The sequence below is a fragment of the Diabrotica virgifera genome, chromosome 5 (genome assembly GCF_917563875.1).
Source record: "Diabrotica virgifera virgifera chromosome 5, PGI_DIABVI_V3a".
NCBI classification, from domain to species: Eukaryota; Metazoa; Arthropoda; class Insecta; order Coleoptera; family Chrysomelidae; genus Diabrotica; species Diabrotica virgifera.
In genome coordinates, this window is record NC_065447.1 from 18,286,020 (window position 1) to 18,300,603 (window position 14,584).

Sequence of the window (14,584 nt, forward strand, 5' to 3'; positions counted from 1 at the left end):
AGACTTATAATCCAAGAAAACAGGCGGGATTCCGAAAAAGTTACGGAACTAATGACCATTTACAAAGTACAAAAACCCTAATAGAGAAAGTAATGGAATACCATAAACCTCTAGTGTTAATATTCATCGATTTTCACAAAGCCTTTGACCCAGTTAAGCTAATCAAAATACTATAGGCGCTTAAAGAATCCAGGCTAGAGTAAAGGTATACAAAATTATTATACAATATATACCTACAGACAACCAATGTCAATTACATAAGTACTAATAGTAATCGCATAAAAATGAGGGGGATTAGACAAGGAGACCCAATGTCACCTAAATTTTTTAATATGGCGCTGGAACCTGCTGTTAAGAATTTGGATTGGCTGACAAAGGGAATAAAAATAGATGGAGAGTAGAATATCTAAACAACTTACGTTTCGCCGATGTAGCCAGAATATCTGATGATCTAGGAATGGCAAAAGAGATCGTACATGAACTCGTTGTAGCTACAGAAACTATAGGTTTAAACATAAACATCTCGAAAACAAAAATATTGACAAATTCGTTACCTAACCAAACCAGAACATCAGTATAGAACTCGTAGATCAATATAAATACCTAAGACATGAAATTATGATTTTCAGGGATAATAAGATCCACGAACTGAAGAGAAGAATGTATCTTGAGGGGGGGGGGGCAGCATATGGAAAACTTTTAAAAGTGAGCTGCCCACATGACTGAAGAGAAAAATATTTGATCAATGCGTCCTCTCAGTGTTGACCTACTGAGCAGAACTTACCTTAGCAAAACCTCAGCTACCAAAGTGAGGGTCACACAGAGAAGAATAGAGCGATCCATGTTAGTAATAACTCTGCGAGACAAAATAAAAAATGAAGAGATCAGGAAAAGAACCAAGGTGACTGCCGTCATCGAGAGGATAGCCAGACTAAAATGCAGATGGGCAGGATACATAGCTAGAATGACAGATGGGCGATGGACATAGAGGTAATTGTAATGGAGACCAAGGGAAATCAATAGAAGCATTGGTCAACCACCTACATGATGGACGGACGATTTAAGAAGGCTAAATATAAACTGGATGAGAGCGGAAGATAGACGGGTTTGGAAACACGAGGAAGAGCCTTATGTTCAGCAGTGGACTTCAGGCTGTATGATGATGATAGTCATTTAAATTTATCATAGTTACCTCATTAAATTCTTTGCGAACTGCTTTGCACGCTTGGTTAGTCATAACGTCCACATCTACTTTCTTTAGATACTTAGATATTTGACCATCCTCTGTGCTTCCCCATCCCAACACTGTAGCAACACGCCCAGCATAATCAATATTGTCCCCGATTTTTATCAAATTGACGTAGTTATTTAACGTTGCATTTCTAGGTAATTTAATTAAAGCTATGTCATTTTGTAGTGTCTTTTCGTTCCATTTCGAATGCTTATAGTAACTTTTAGCTTCATAAATTTGTACTGTAGATTCTTGAGTGGCATATACGTCATGGAGTCCCAATTTTACAACTATCCTAACAGGATCACTGTAACAGGTAAACAAAGCATCATTACTATTTGAGATAAGGGTGAAAAATGTTTCGTTATATACAGTGATGAGTGCTCTAAGAACCGACAAAACATGGAAAACATAGTACGTTGTGAAATAAAAAGAGATGAAATTAGTGGAGGTGGGAAATGATCGATAGTAACCTATAAATTTACATTACACTACATTACCACTATCGATACTTTCCCACCTAGACTTATCGGAGGAGTATGGCAACTAACACTGACAGGAGAGTTTTATAAAAGAAATAGGTATGTAAATTGTTAAACAATATCAAGGCACCTGGTCCAGGAAGCATCCCTGCTGAACTAATAAAATACGGCACAGCAAAATTATGTGAAAGACGAGCCCAACTTTTCCTAAGTTACATTAACACAGCGGAAATCTTATAAGAATGAAAGACATCATTCAAATCTCCCGTTCACGAGAAGGGTAGAAGGCACAACAGTAACATCTATAGAGGCATCGCTGTGATAAATTCAGTAGAATATGAGAACGGAAAAGTGATAGGAAAGGTCGAATAGAAAAAGATATAGAAGCCGAAGAACAAGCGGGATTCAGGACAGGTAGATCAACTATTGACCATTATTTATTCTGTCTTACACAGATTATTGAAAAGAAAGTTTTCGTTAACCAGGAGAAACATTTGTTGTATGTAGACTTGACAAAGGCATTTGACAGTATCACATAAAATGAAGTAAGTATGGGAAGCGTTGTAGAACGCAAATATAAACTTTAGTTAAATACTAGCCATGGAGCAAAGTTATGCTGATTCTAAGGCAAGGCAGTTCCTTTGGAACAGCCTATCCAAAGGATTCCATACAACACTACCATACACATTATTATTTGCAGATGACCAACTGGTAATAGCACAAGAGTATGCAGATATTAAGTATACGACAAAGAATATAAAAAATGGCGGCTTGAAATAAACTTAAGAATGACAGAATATATTATGTGTGCCAGTGGGATACAGGACCTCGTATTGGAATAGCGACACAGCGTACCTGGGTATGACCATCATAAAATAAGGGAACGTCACGATAGAAGAAAGACAACCAGAAGAAAAGCAATATCTCTTCTAAATAATGGTAATGTTCTGTTTTCTTACTTATCTACACAGTGAGCAGCTGTCAAAATCCATTCCTTATCTATTAAACTTCCACCACAAAGGTTAGTTTTTGATTTATAATATATAAAAAGGGCTGCTTGGAATGGATATGAGTTCGGTGTCACATTGTCTCCTCCGATGATTCGTAATGTTGATTTTTTAATAGCGTTTTCTGGATAGGCAAATATTGTGTGATTGAATGATTCCGTTACCTAAAAAGAGAAACAATAAGAAATGGATTAGTAATTAAAAAAGAAGTTGCATATCTTCATTCAAGGTTCGTACTCTTATCTCCTGCCAACACCAACTGCTGCAATGGAGTTGCTCATTGGCATCACCTTTATGTCACTACTTTAGACATACATGTCAAAGAGGGTGTAAACTTTGATGTAGGAATGGGACAATTGAGATGTCGTATCTGGCGAGGTGATCTGAAGGCACTTCCCCAGCTACAGGCAGGTCATGGATGCGACTAATTAAATTTACTTTGTTATTAAATTTAGTTTGTCTTCGACAAACCCTACAAAATCGAAACAAGACAACATAGGGAGTTAAACGTGGCAAATACATAGCGATGGCTCCAAAATGGAAGAAGGCTCAGGATGCGGGATATACTCCAGATCACTGAACCTTAGTATAAAATGGGGTATGGGCAAAAATGGCAGCGTAGTTCAGACTGAATTGTTTGGTATCTCCGTAGCTGTAAAAGAGATAACCCGGAAAGGTAGAACCGGTAAAACCATAATAATCTGCACAGACAGCAGACAAGCGCTACTAACCCTGAACAGACCACGTGTCAACAGGGCTAGTAATGGAGTGTCATGAGTCACTAGCCCAAGCTTATAAGGAGAGGAAATCTCGCTCAGCTCGCCAGCGGAAAAGACATGAAGGGAAATACGATCACCGCTCGTATAAGGGTAGGTAAAAAGAAAAACCATCGAAATTTGTTCAACACACCAAAGATGACGGCGGAAAATGGTCGGCATAACTCACCTCTTATACCTCGTTGTTGTTTATTATTCTTCGATCAACGCTCCAAGAATAATCATCAACTAGGCTTTTCTATCCGACTTTTATATCGTCCAAGACGGTACAAAAACACGGTTTACTTAATTTATTGGCGTACTCTAGACGATAAAATTACATTATCGTCACAAGACTTGATAAGGTAACACAAAGGAACCTTGGTAAGTCAGCATCAGAAAAGTACTTGAGAATGACCAGGAAAAACCTACGCTTGACAGTTGGTTTTTTAACTGGCCCTTGTCAACTAAGAAAACACCTCCACACACTGGAGCTAGTAGGCACACCTCTGTGCAGGAAGTGTGAACGAGATGACGAAACTGTCGAGCATATCCAGAGTTATCGTCAATACTAGAGTACGCGTTTGGCGAGCCTTGGCTTACACCTGCCGACATAGGGGAGATGTCCTCTGGTGATTTGTCCGCCTTCCTGGAAATGGCAGGATGGATCTTGAACTAAGGACGACAACCCCCTGGGAGGATGCACAATGGGTCAATTGTGGCCTAAGTGCTGTGGGACTTACTCGCCCTCCCTACTCTACAGATACAGAACTGCTGATACTATCGTAACATTTTAACCCCAAGTCAGTAAAATATTTTTCTATATACACCGTTATTTTTGCAATAATTTATTAATAACAAAGTCGGAACGTGGTTTAAAAGTTTAAACTATCACGACTAGTGGCAATCGATTTAGCGTATAAAAATACTATGAAAAAGACTGCAAACTTGCGGTAGATAGCGCATTTCGAGCTTTTCGGCGTATAAACAATTATTTTGTTATTAACAAAATAAGAACATATTTTGGGTAATCGCGACTAGTCGCATTCGATTCAGCGACCAAAAATACACCAGATAGAAGACCTTAACACTATCAATTTATTTACAGGGCTTCTAATAATTCCTGAAAAACACCCAATTTTACCATAATTTGTTAATAACAATTAAACGCACCACATTTGGGCTTCCAGACCACTTCCATTGGATTCAGCGACCCAAAAAACCTATAATACCACCATCAAATCGCGGCGAACTAAAAGTGTCCACGGGACCCCCTATGTTGCAACTAGACTATAGATATTTATTTTTTTAAAGAAGTATTGGATAAAGGTGACGCCAGACATGCGGTATTTGGCAAATACTGAACAAGTGCTTGCTATTTGCCTATTAGTGTGGAGGGGTTGCTTGCTATTTGGCATTGACCAATTTTAGTGCTTGTCGAATTTGTCGTGTTCCCATACGTTGTCGGTCTTTTCAACACTTCAAAGCAGGGGCGTAACAGACGCCCCCGCAGCGTGAAGCTTGCGGGGGAGCCCCAATCGCTTAGGGGCCCCATCTTGCCATCTGATATTATGTAAAAATCTGTTATTGTTATATTATTTTACGTTGTGTGTTTAAAATTAAAAACTTAAATTTCTAAATAGAAGTATTTGCCAAGTGAATCATCTCATAATATCTAGAAACTTAATACCTTCCGGCCTACCGAAAAACGACAATAAACTATAGCTTTGTACGTGACTATTGAAAGATTTGAGAATTGCAATTTGCCGAATTTTGGAACAATATTTCTAAATCTAGAAATGGGTTTTCTCTTTAATCTTTACCTACGTTTAGTATTTCGATACAATTATCCAGAGGCGTAACAGAGGCCCCCGCAGCATAAAGCTTACGGTGGGCCCCAATATGTCAAGGGCCCCATCTTGTTGTCTAATATATGTAAAAATGTGTTGTTATAGTATTTGCATACATAAGTTTTTTAAGAAGTGCAGTACCTTTGAAAATGAAGTTGTCCATCCGAATTAATAAAATTGTAGATATATATTCGCTGATAGTAGATAGTCCACGAAGAAAGTTGTTCATCTTATAGAATAATATTAATGTAATCATTTAGTAATTTTTGTTCTATTTTATTCTATACCAATAAAGATGAAACATGTAAGTCGTCATAAACAATGCATGAATACACCAATAGCTCAGTAAATGACAGTTTTGGAGTGAAATTATCAGCGTCACGACGGACGTATTTGCTTGACAATTTGGATTTGGGTTCTAGTTACACTCCACTTCAAAGTTGGTATGCCGTTAGTTGCTTTCACTTCGGGGGGTGACACCCCTGCTTGGGGTGAAAAACATACGTTTAAAATAGGTCCGGAAATGTATAAATTGACTAATTATAAGCAACTTTTGTTCTTCTATAGAGTTTCTCTATCTATGCTAATACTTTTCAAGTAATTTGCGAGTGAAAATGTTTATTTTTCAAAAAAAAAACAACGTTTTCAGACGGGTTTTTTTCGCAAATAACTCAAAAATAAGTATTCATCGAATTAAATATTAGATATCAAAAAAATATTTGTAGCAACAATGTAGCTTATAAGATACAGAAAATGGTGTACTTATTCATGAAGTCTATCGACACAGTAAAAGCACAGTTAAAGCTCATGAAAAATTATTCTTATTTGTCCAATTCCAAATCGAATATTTCAACCTGAAATAAACAAAAAATGAAGCAATTTTCGAGAAAAATTCTTAAAACTTTTTTTAAATCTTTCAAAAAAAAAGGTTTATTTTTATTTTTATAAAAATTTCTGGCACCAAAACTATACAAGTTACGCTCAAAATAAACTTGGCCCCTTTTTTGGTAAAAAATATCGTGAAAATCTGTCCCTATTTCGCACCCCAACATTAGCGCTTTACCATTTACTTTAAATATTTCTTGTTTATATGATCTGTAAATTTGACCGGTTGGAAGTTCTTATTTTTGAATAAATTTAAAAGTTTTTTTATTTTGGAAAAATGTCTTTTTTTTTAATAACAAAAGTATTAGTGATACGAAAAATCTCAAAGATTAAAGAAATGTAGGTAGGTCTTGCTTTCATAAATATTTTGGCTTTATTTTGTTTTTCTGTAAGACAAAAATTGATTAAGACATGGCTGTTTAAAATTTGCATATACTCGTGATTAGAGACTCGTTCAAGCCCTTCAACTAGAACCCTTTTAAAAATAAGCACTTTGAACCGGTGAAACTTACAGGTCATATAAAAAAGTTAGGTAAATTGTAAGACGATAATGATTAGTTTCATTTGGGGTGCTAAATAGGGGGAGATTTTCACAATTTTTTTACCAAAAAATGGGATTAACTGTATTTTGAGCGTAACTGGCTTAGTTTTGATGCTAGAAACTTTTGTAAAAACATAAAGCTTTTTTTAAACACTTTAAAAAAGTTCTAATGGATTTCCCCGAACAGTATTTCATTTTTTGGTTATTTCACGTTGAAATATTAGATTTGAAATTTGACGAATAAGAAAAAGTTTTCATGAGCTACAAGTTTTCTTTTACTGAGTCGATAGACTTCATTTGTGTTTTATTGTTTTTATAAGCTAGATACATTTTTGCTAACAATATTCTTTTCGAACGAATACTTACTCTTTGAACTGTTTGCGAAAAATCCCCTAAAAACGTGGTTTTTTGGTTGAACAATAAACATTTTTACTCATAAATAACTCGAAAAGTCTTGAGTTGACCACTTCGGTGGTGACACTGAAAATTACACGGTATCGCCATATTTTACGTTGATTTACTGGGCTGTAACACATATAGGTATTTATTACACATGTCGCATTTAGTCATTTTTTAAAGGGGGCCCCATATCCAATTCTGCGGGGGAGCCCCGGCGGAGTTTATTACGCCACTACTTCAAAGTAAACAAATATTCGCCGTTTGAATATTTTTATCCTCATTTACATATTCGTGAAAGCATAAGCAAGTTTTTAAATGTTGGGTTAAAGTTTATATCCAATTTAATTTATTTAATTGTTTGTTAAAGTACTTTAGTGATTGCTACAGATTGTAAAAAATACTGAAAATAGTAAATATAGAGTAGACCAATGAAAGTATTTTACAATTTTTGGATGTATATGAAAATGAAAATATGGAATGCGAATCTTTTAAATCATAAAAATCGAAATGATGTTTACGATGCATGAAAACGAATACACGTTAAGATCGGTGAGAAATACACGATAAGCGAGTTAAAAAAGAAAAAGGAATCATTACTGGCATCATTTAGGGCCCGTTCACAAAAAGCAAAACAAAGCTTAAAAAGTGGTTTGATCAAGTGACACCATCCACCATCTTCTCATTCTTGGCTTTTTTTCCTGTTATTTAATAATAAACTTCCACCAGACTTAATGACAAAAGCGGCTAAATTTATAAGAAGCTCTGTATCACTAACCGTTATGTACCTACCTTTTTTGTTCGTTTAGAATATATTTGTTGTTCCCATAGTGATTCGATACACGAAAAATCTCGAATATGTGCTGCAAGGTGCTTGCCGTTTAACGAACACTTTCATGAGCACTCAAATATTTGATATTTAGCAAGCACTTGTTCCGGATTTGCCAAATACCGCATGTCTGGCGCCGCCTTAAGGTATATCATCTTAACAATAACAGTATTTACCAAATATTCTTGTTCTCATGATCATTTTTCAGTGCGTCATTAATTATGACGTCATATACTGTATTGGCTGTGTCGAGACTTATTTCATGTAATTATTGACGAATCTGACAGATGCCACAATCGTACTTAGCCATAGGTGAAAAGCTTGTGGAATTAGTAATTTAGTAGATTTGATTTTTACACAATATGTTAACATGTAGGTATTTTTTATAAAGGGGAATATAATTAAAAAGTAAACAATATTGTTAATTAAATTTATAAATATGGAAACATTAAAAAATGACACAAAACTATCCATAAACTGTGTTTTTATCTTCTTCTCTAGGTGCTGTCTCCGCTTCAAAAGTTAGCATAAGTACTTGCCTATATAAGTACATAATAACTTGCCTATAGTGTACACAAGAAAAAAGATATGACGTAACACTGCCAATATTGTATTACCTACTCGTAACAGTTTATTACTTTCATTATGACAGTGTAAACACAACAGTTATTAATTTGATATACGATACAGCTGATACTTACTTCTATCTGACAGCAGGCGATATAAACAAGTGTTATTACAATTACAATCGCGTTCATGTTTACCTTCGCTGTACACCAAACACTAAAGTATACTAAGTAATCTTTCTTATTTTATAATTCATATCAATAGATAGTGGAAGATATACAAATCTCACCTATTGGGGCTGTAGCCATAAAATGTTATCTTTGGTAAGTATTGTTTATCGATGAATCATGTACTTTTCTTTTTATTTTTTTGACTAATAGATAACAATTAACATAGATATATAACGGCCTTACCCTAATCCAATATATCTCTATTTTATACATTTTTTATTTGTCTCTATAATGACGATGGAATGATGACGATAAAGATGACGATGGAAAACACAACAAACGAAATAGCATGGAAAGGGTATACATCCAAAAAGTTTGAAACCAAGGAAGGATTACGACAAGGAGACCCACTATCAACAACTGCATTCAATCTAACATTGGAAGGAATAATCAGGAAAAGCAGAATAAACATGCAAGAAACGATATTTAAAAATGGCCACCAATGCATAGCATTTGCAGATGATCTGACGCTATTCCTCCTCCTCCTCAGTCGTTTCCTCATTGCTGATGAGTGTCGTTATTCCCTATAATACAAGCAACTATCTCTTTCCATCGGCTTCTGTCCTGAGCTTCCCTCATGGATTCAGAGAATGTTTTTCCACTGGCTTTCTGTACTTGATCCGTCTATCGAGTAGGTGAGCGACCTCTACTTCTGCGCCCTTCAACGTTTCCCGAAATTATAAGTCTCTCAAGATTATCATCACTTCTTCTTGCAATATGACCGAAAAATTTTAAGACGGTGGAGAGGCAAATAGAGGAAAGTCGAGTCTGAATATTAAGCTCTTGGAGGATTGAGTGATTTGGAGTCCATGAGATCCGAAGCATTCTTCTCCAGCACCACATTTGTAGTAGGATCCTAGATAATTGAACTCGTTAACCACTTCAAACTGGTCTAAGGCTCCTGTTGTCTGAAGTGAATTTGAATAATCTACTATCATAATTTTTGTTTATTGATCTTGAGACCACATCTATTGCTTTCGGCTTCCACTAGCTGCAGCAGGCTGGACATTTCTTCTTCGGATGCAGTTATTAATGTTGTATCATCTGCATATCTGAGATTTGAGATCTTCTTTCCTGCGATAGAAATACCACCATTCCATTTGTCGAGTGCTTTTCTCATTATATATTCCCCATAGAAATTAAAAAGACTTCGGGATAGAATACATCCTTGTCGGACTCCTCTACCTATTTTTAAAGGATCGGACTTATGGTTTTCAATTCTTATTCTGGTTTCACTGTTCTCATATAGGCTTATTTTCACCAGAGCTGGTAGATGATCAGGAACCCCCATCTCATGTAGAACTTTCCACAAAACTGTCCAGTCTACATAGTCAAATGCCTTCTGATAATCCAGAAAGCAGATGATCATCGAAATTTTGAATTCTCGTGCTTTCTCAAAGAGTTGTCGCATATTAAGAATTTGCTCCATTGTGCCTTTACCCTTCACGAAGCCTACCTGTTCTTGTGGTATTTGTCTATCCAGGTATGTCTGCATGCGACACTTGATGATTCTCAACAGAATTTAACTTAAGTGTGAAATTAGTGAAATGGTTCGGTAGTTACTTCATTTTGTGGTTACGCTTTTCTTATGAATGGGAGTAAATAGTGCGGTACTCCAATCACTGGGCCATTTACCGATTCTCCATACATGATTGCACAGTCTTCACATTAATTGGATACCATGTTCACCCATGCTCTGTAAAAGTTCTGCCGTGATGTCATCGCAACCAGGTGATTTATTTCTTTTAAGGTGTTTTATGGCTTCATCGACTTCAGACCTTAGAATATCTCGTTCTAGGGTTGTTGTTGAGATATTGACATATTTGTCTTTATCTTTCCGGCAGTTTTTTGGATTTCTCTTGATAAGCTTCGATAGTCGTTTAAATCAAAACTGACAACTTTAAGTTGCCTTCTTTGTTCTATAATTTTCCATGTTTGGTCACTGATCCATGGTTTACGACTGTTGTTCTCGACAGAAAGACTCGATATCATCTATGGGGGTAGTACTTGTCTCAGTTAATACTGGGTTTATTCTTTCTTTGAAAGTTAAAAGTTCAGTCTTTGTAAACCCGGGAGTTCTAGGAGTGGGCTTGTGTTTGTTTCTAAAACGTATTCGGAATACAGCTACAAGGAGTTGGTGGTCGCTTCCACAATCTGCGCCTGGATAAGTTTTTGCGTTAGTAACTGAGGACTTCCACCTTGAATTGATCATTATGAAATCTATCTGATTTCTTGTTCTGTCGCCCGGGGATTTCCAAGTGTAGAGTCTTCGTGGGTGGTGTTGGAAGTAGGTATTCATTACAGACAATTTTCTTTGGCCACAGAACTCTATTCATCTATCGCCTCTTTCATTTCTTTCCCCAAGACCAAAAGGACCCAAGGTGAATCTCATATGATGATCAAGCTGAGTTCTACCAATTTTGGCATTGAAGTCACCTATTATCATTACAATGTCTTTGTTTGATATTTTATCGAGTGTTGCCTCCAAAGTTGTGTAAAAATTTTCCACAGTTATGTCGTCTGCTATTGATGTAGGGGCATATACTTGTATAATGTGTAAGACACAAGTTGAGCCTAGAATCCTAAGGTGAATGATTCTATCATATAATTGTATCGTATCCACAAACAGAGTTTTGGAGCTTTGGATGAATTTGGGATAAACAAATTAAATAACTTTTAAACTATTTGACCAATTGCTTTGAAATTTAATATATAATTTAAGCACAAGAAGTCTCAGCATTCCTTTTAATAAGACGGTTCTAACTTAATTTTTACATAAATTATGAACATTTATAAAATCTCAAAATTTATGACTTATTTTGCAATTTTCTAAGCAACAAATATAAGGATAGACATATTCAGCGACCGCCATATTGAAGATTTTTATATGATTTATGAGTCTTTTATTCTCAAATTTGTTTAAAATGCTTAACTTTTTAGTAATAGACGAAAAAAGCGAAAATTTACCGTTTTTGATCTTCATTTGTTTATAACTATGTATATCATCAAAATCGGCTGCAGGAAACATATAAGTTATTAATAGATGCCCATACTACTCAGTGGCGGCTCGTGGCTTTAGGGACAGGGTCGACAAGGTTTTTGTCTCCTCAGATAGGTATACCATCTAATTGAAAGGCTTCAATCATCATAGAAGATTTTTGATTTTTGGTTTTTGTTTTTTTTTTTCATTTATTTTTTTTTTGTTTTTTTTTGTTTTTTTTTCACATTAGATTTAGATTTAGATCCTAAACATGTTTATAAATTAACTTTAGTCTATGTTGTTTGGACGTAGCAAAATGGGTTATAACATCATCGTAAAATTTATTAATGTGTTGGAGATATTTTAATAGTTTTTTTCTATTGACATTTGAGAGCTTGACATACTCTTTTGTTTCATGGTGTTTCGACAATACGTTTTGACACTTTTGAGACAAGAGAAATCCCGTTCATTTAAGAGGAAACAGTAGCGATCAACAGGTAGCAACAAACGCGTTCCAAGATTGCGGCTGTAATTTTGAATATTTTGTGGAGATATTTGGCACACTTATTCGTAATATAATAAAGAATGACGATACAGTGCCCAATTTCAGAAATATGTTAGTATGTGGAAATTACTCTATAACTAAATAAAATATTGCAAAAAGGAGCCTGTACCGCAATTAAGAAAGACAAAAAAATACACTTTCTTCAAATAAACTTTTTTATCCCGTGCCTAGATTTTGTGTCACATTGAAACTACCAAAAATCGATTTTTTTTAACAAGAAATCGAACGTCACTGACTTGCCCACATTTCGCCCCTATCTGTATAAAAATTATTGTTTTTGATAGTATAAACGTCACTGTCAGTGTCGAATCACCGACGCACTGTTGCCTCACTTTTGAAAGTTCGTAGAACTTTCGGAATCTTGGACCGCATTTGTTGCTACCTGTTGATCGCTACTGTATCACCTTAAGGCAAAAGTTGGTAGCAATGAGAGAATTCATGATAATAATTTATTAATTTCGGGAACAGTTTGTTGCAATGAATTGCAGTATATAAAATTATACATATTTTGTAACTTATCCCATCTTCCGAAAATATTTGGATCAGCATATAAAACTTTTAATTCATTTCTTTAGTTGTCTATTTGATTAAAGAATGATGCATAGTTTTAATACACTTGTCTAATAGATACTTTGAAAATTCTTTGGCGTAACTTTTAAATTTTTGCAAAGCTTCAAAAATTTGCAAATCTTCAAAATTTGAAAAAAAAAGGAGTATCTATTTGCACAAATGATAATAGTATCAACAATTTCAAAATATACTTGTTTTTCGAGATCTGTGTCATACTTTTGTATTTTTTGGGGGTGTTCGGAAATATCAAGCGAATCCAAAACGTCACTGCGTATATTATATTGAAAATTACTATCTCTAAGATTTTTTACATTTGTTATTCTATTTTTGGAATAAATAATGTCAGTTGACTGATTTTCAACAACATTGAATATCACATCAGTTTGGGTAAACACTTTCTTAAAAATATGTAAAAAAAAAATATTAAAAGAATAATCATTTAGTAAAGTTTTCAAACCGATTGTTTCACGAATCGAGATAATATCATCACTTGCAAAATTGTCGCCTTTTTTAATAAAATAAAATTAAAAACTTCCAAAAGCTGTTTACGAAAATCTGCTACAGTGAAAACTAACCGAGATTTAAAATTACGTGGCTTGCCTGCTGCTGTGTCTACCTATCACCGATCGGCAGATTGTTTATGTGCCGGACCCTGCCATTCTAATACGGGAGAAATTGTGGTGAAATGTATCATTGGTTGTCTAATATTCCACAGCGCAGCGCTTCAAATCGTAGATCTAGGGACGGCTTGCCGTCGAAGCGAAGCTGATCTTATAAAAAAGAATTCATACAATCGCAATCGGATGCACGGCTGGGATTATTAATTTGAAAGTTTCTTACGCGTAGGGATCACGTAACGTATCGGATTGATCGAATTCTTTTAAAAACAATGAATTAAATTTAGTCTATATTATCTCACAGATTTTTTTTATTTTACAGAAACAAATATCATCAATTCTGGATTAAATTAAATATTTAGAAAATCTACAATGTGTCCATAATGTGTGGGTCGGCACTGCCGACCCTGACCGGCCGCCACTGATACTACTCAAAAACTTTGGTTTCGGCCTGGAGGGAAATGTGTTACGAGAAAAATCTTATTTCTCTGGACTAAAAACTCGAAAAGCCGTACAGCTGTATAACACGTGTTATAAATATGTTCACTATTAAAAATACAATAAAATTTATATTTGAAATGTTTCTTATTATTTGTTATTGACAATTTTATTTCTATAAAATTTTTTTTCGCGCTTCACTTTTTGCCCTGGGCCCGCTTATCCCTTTCGGCGGTCTTGCTCTTTAGCTTCGGTTCTCACTTCGTCTAGCCACCTCTTCCTTGGTCTTCCTACTGGCCGGCGTCCCACCATAGTTCCGCTAAGCGTTCCACTAGGGGTTCTGTCCTTGTCAGGCAAAAGGCTACCGGAATCAAATCAGGAGAGATAATTAAAAATCATCCAGAGTTGGAAAAGGTACCAGAGTACTTACCAGTTTGGAACTGTCTTCCGAATCTGATTCGGATCGAAAGAAAGTGACAAAGTAAGTTTAGGTACGCTGGCTGGGTGCCTGGACATACTGGTATTGAATGGAACGACAAAGCTGACTAGACCAGGGCGCATCTGTAAAAATATTAGTACATTTCGATGTTCAGAGGTGACTCATATTTTTTTGCAGAAATTGCTTAAAAATAACTCGTATA

General features: G+C 35.4%; 1 protein-coding gene and 1 long non-coding RNA gene across 2 annotated transcripts in view; one reads left to right on the top strand and one right to left on the bottom strand.

The window, feature by feature from the left end:
* The window catches only part of LOC114332688 (brachyurin), a 29,772-nt gene extending 20,946 nt beyond the window's left edge, over positions 1-8,826 (bottom strand). Inside the window, exons 1-3 of the mRNA XM_028282518.2 lie at positions 8,678-8,826; positions 2,673-2,884; positions 1,193-1,538 (exon numbers count right to left, since the gene is read on the bottom strand). Of these exons, the coding sequence (XP_028138319.2) occupies positions 1,193-1,538; positions 2,673-2,884; positions 8,678-8,734 (615 nt within the window). The 5' untranslated portion in view covers positions 8,735-8,826. The remainder of the gene's footprint in view (positions 1-1,192; positions 1,539-2,672; positions 2,885-8,677) is intronic.
* Positions 8,729-14,084, top strand: LOC126885655 (uncharacterized). Its single transcript, XR_007698419.1, has 2 exons — positions 8,729-8,866; positions 13,828-14,084. It is a non-coding gene; the product is annotated as an uncharacterized LOC126885655 (long non-coding RNA).
* Positions 14,085-14,584: the final 500 nt, after the last annotated feature.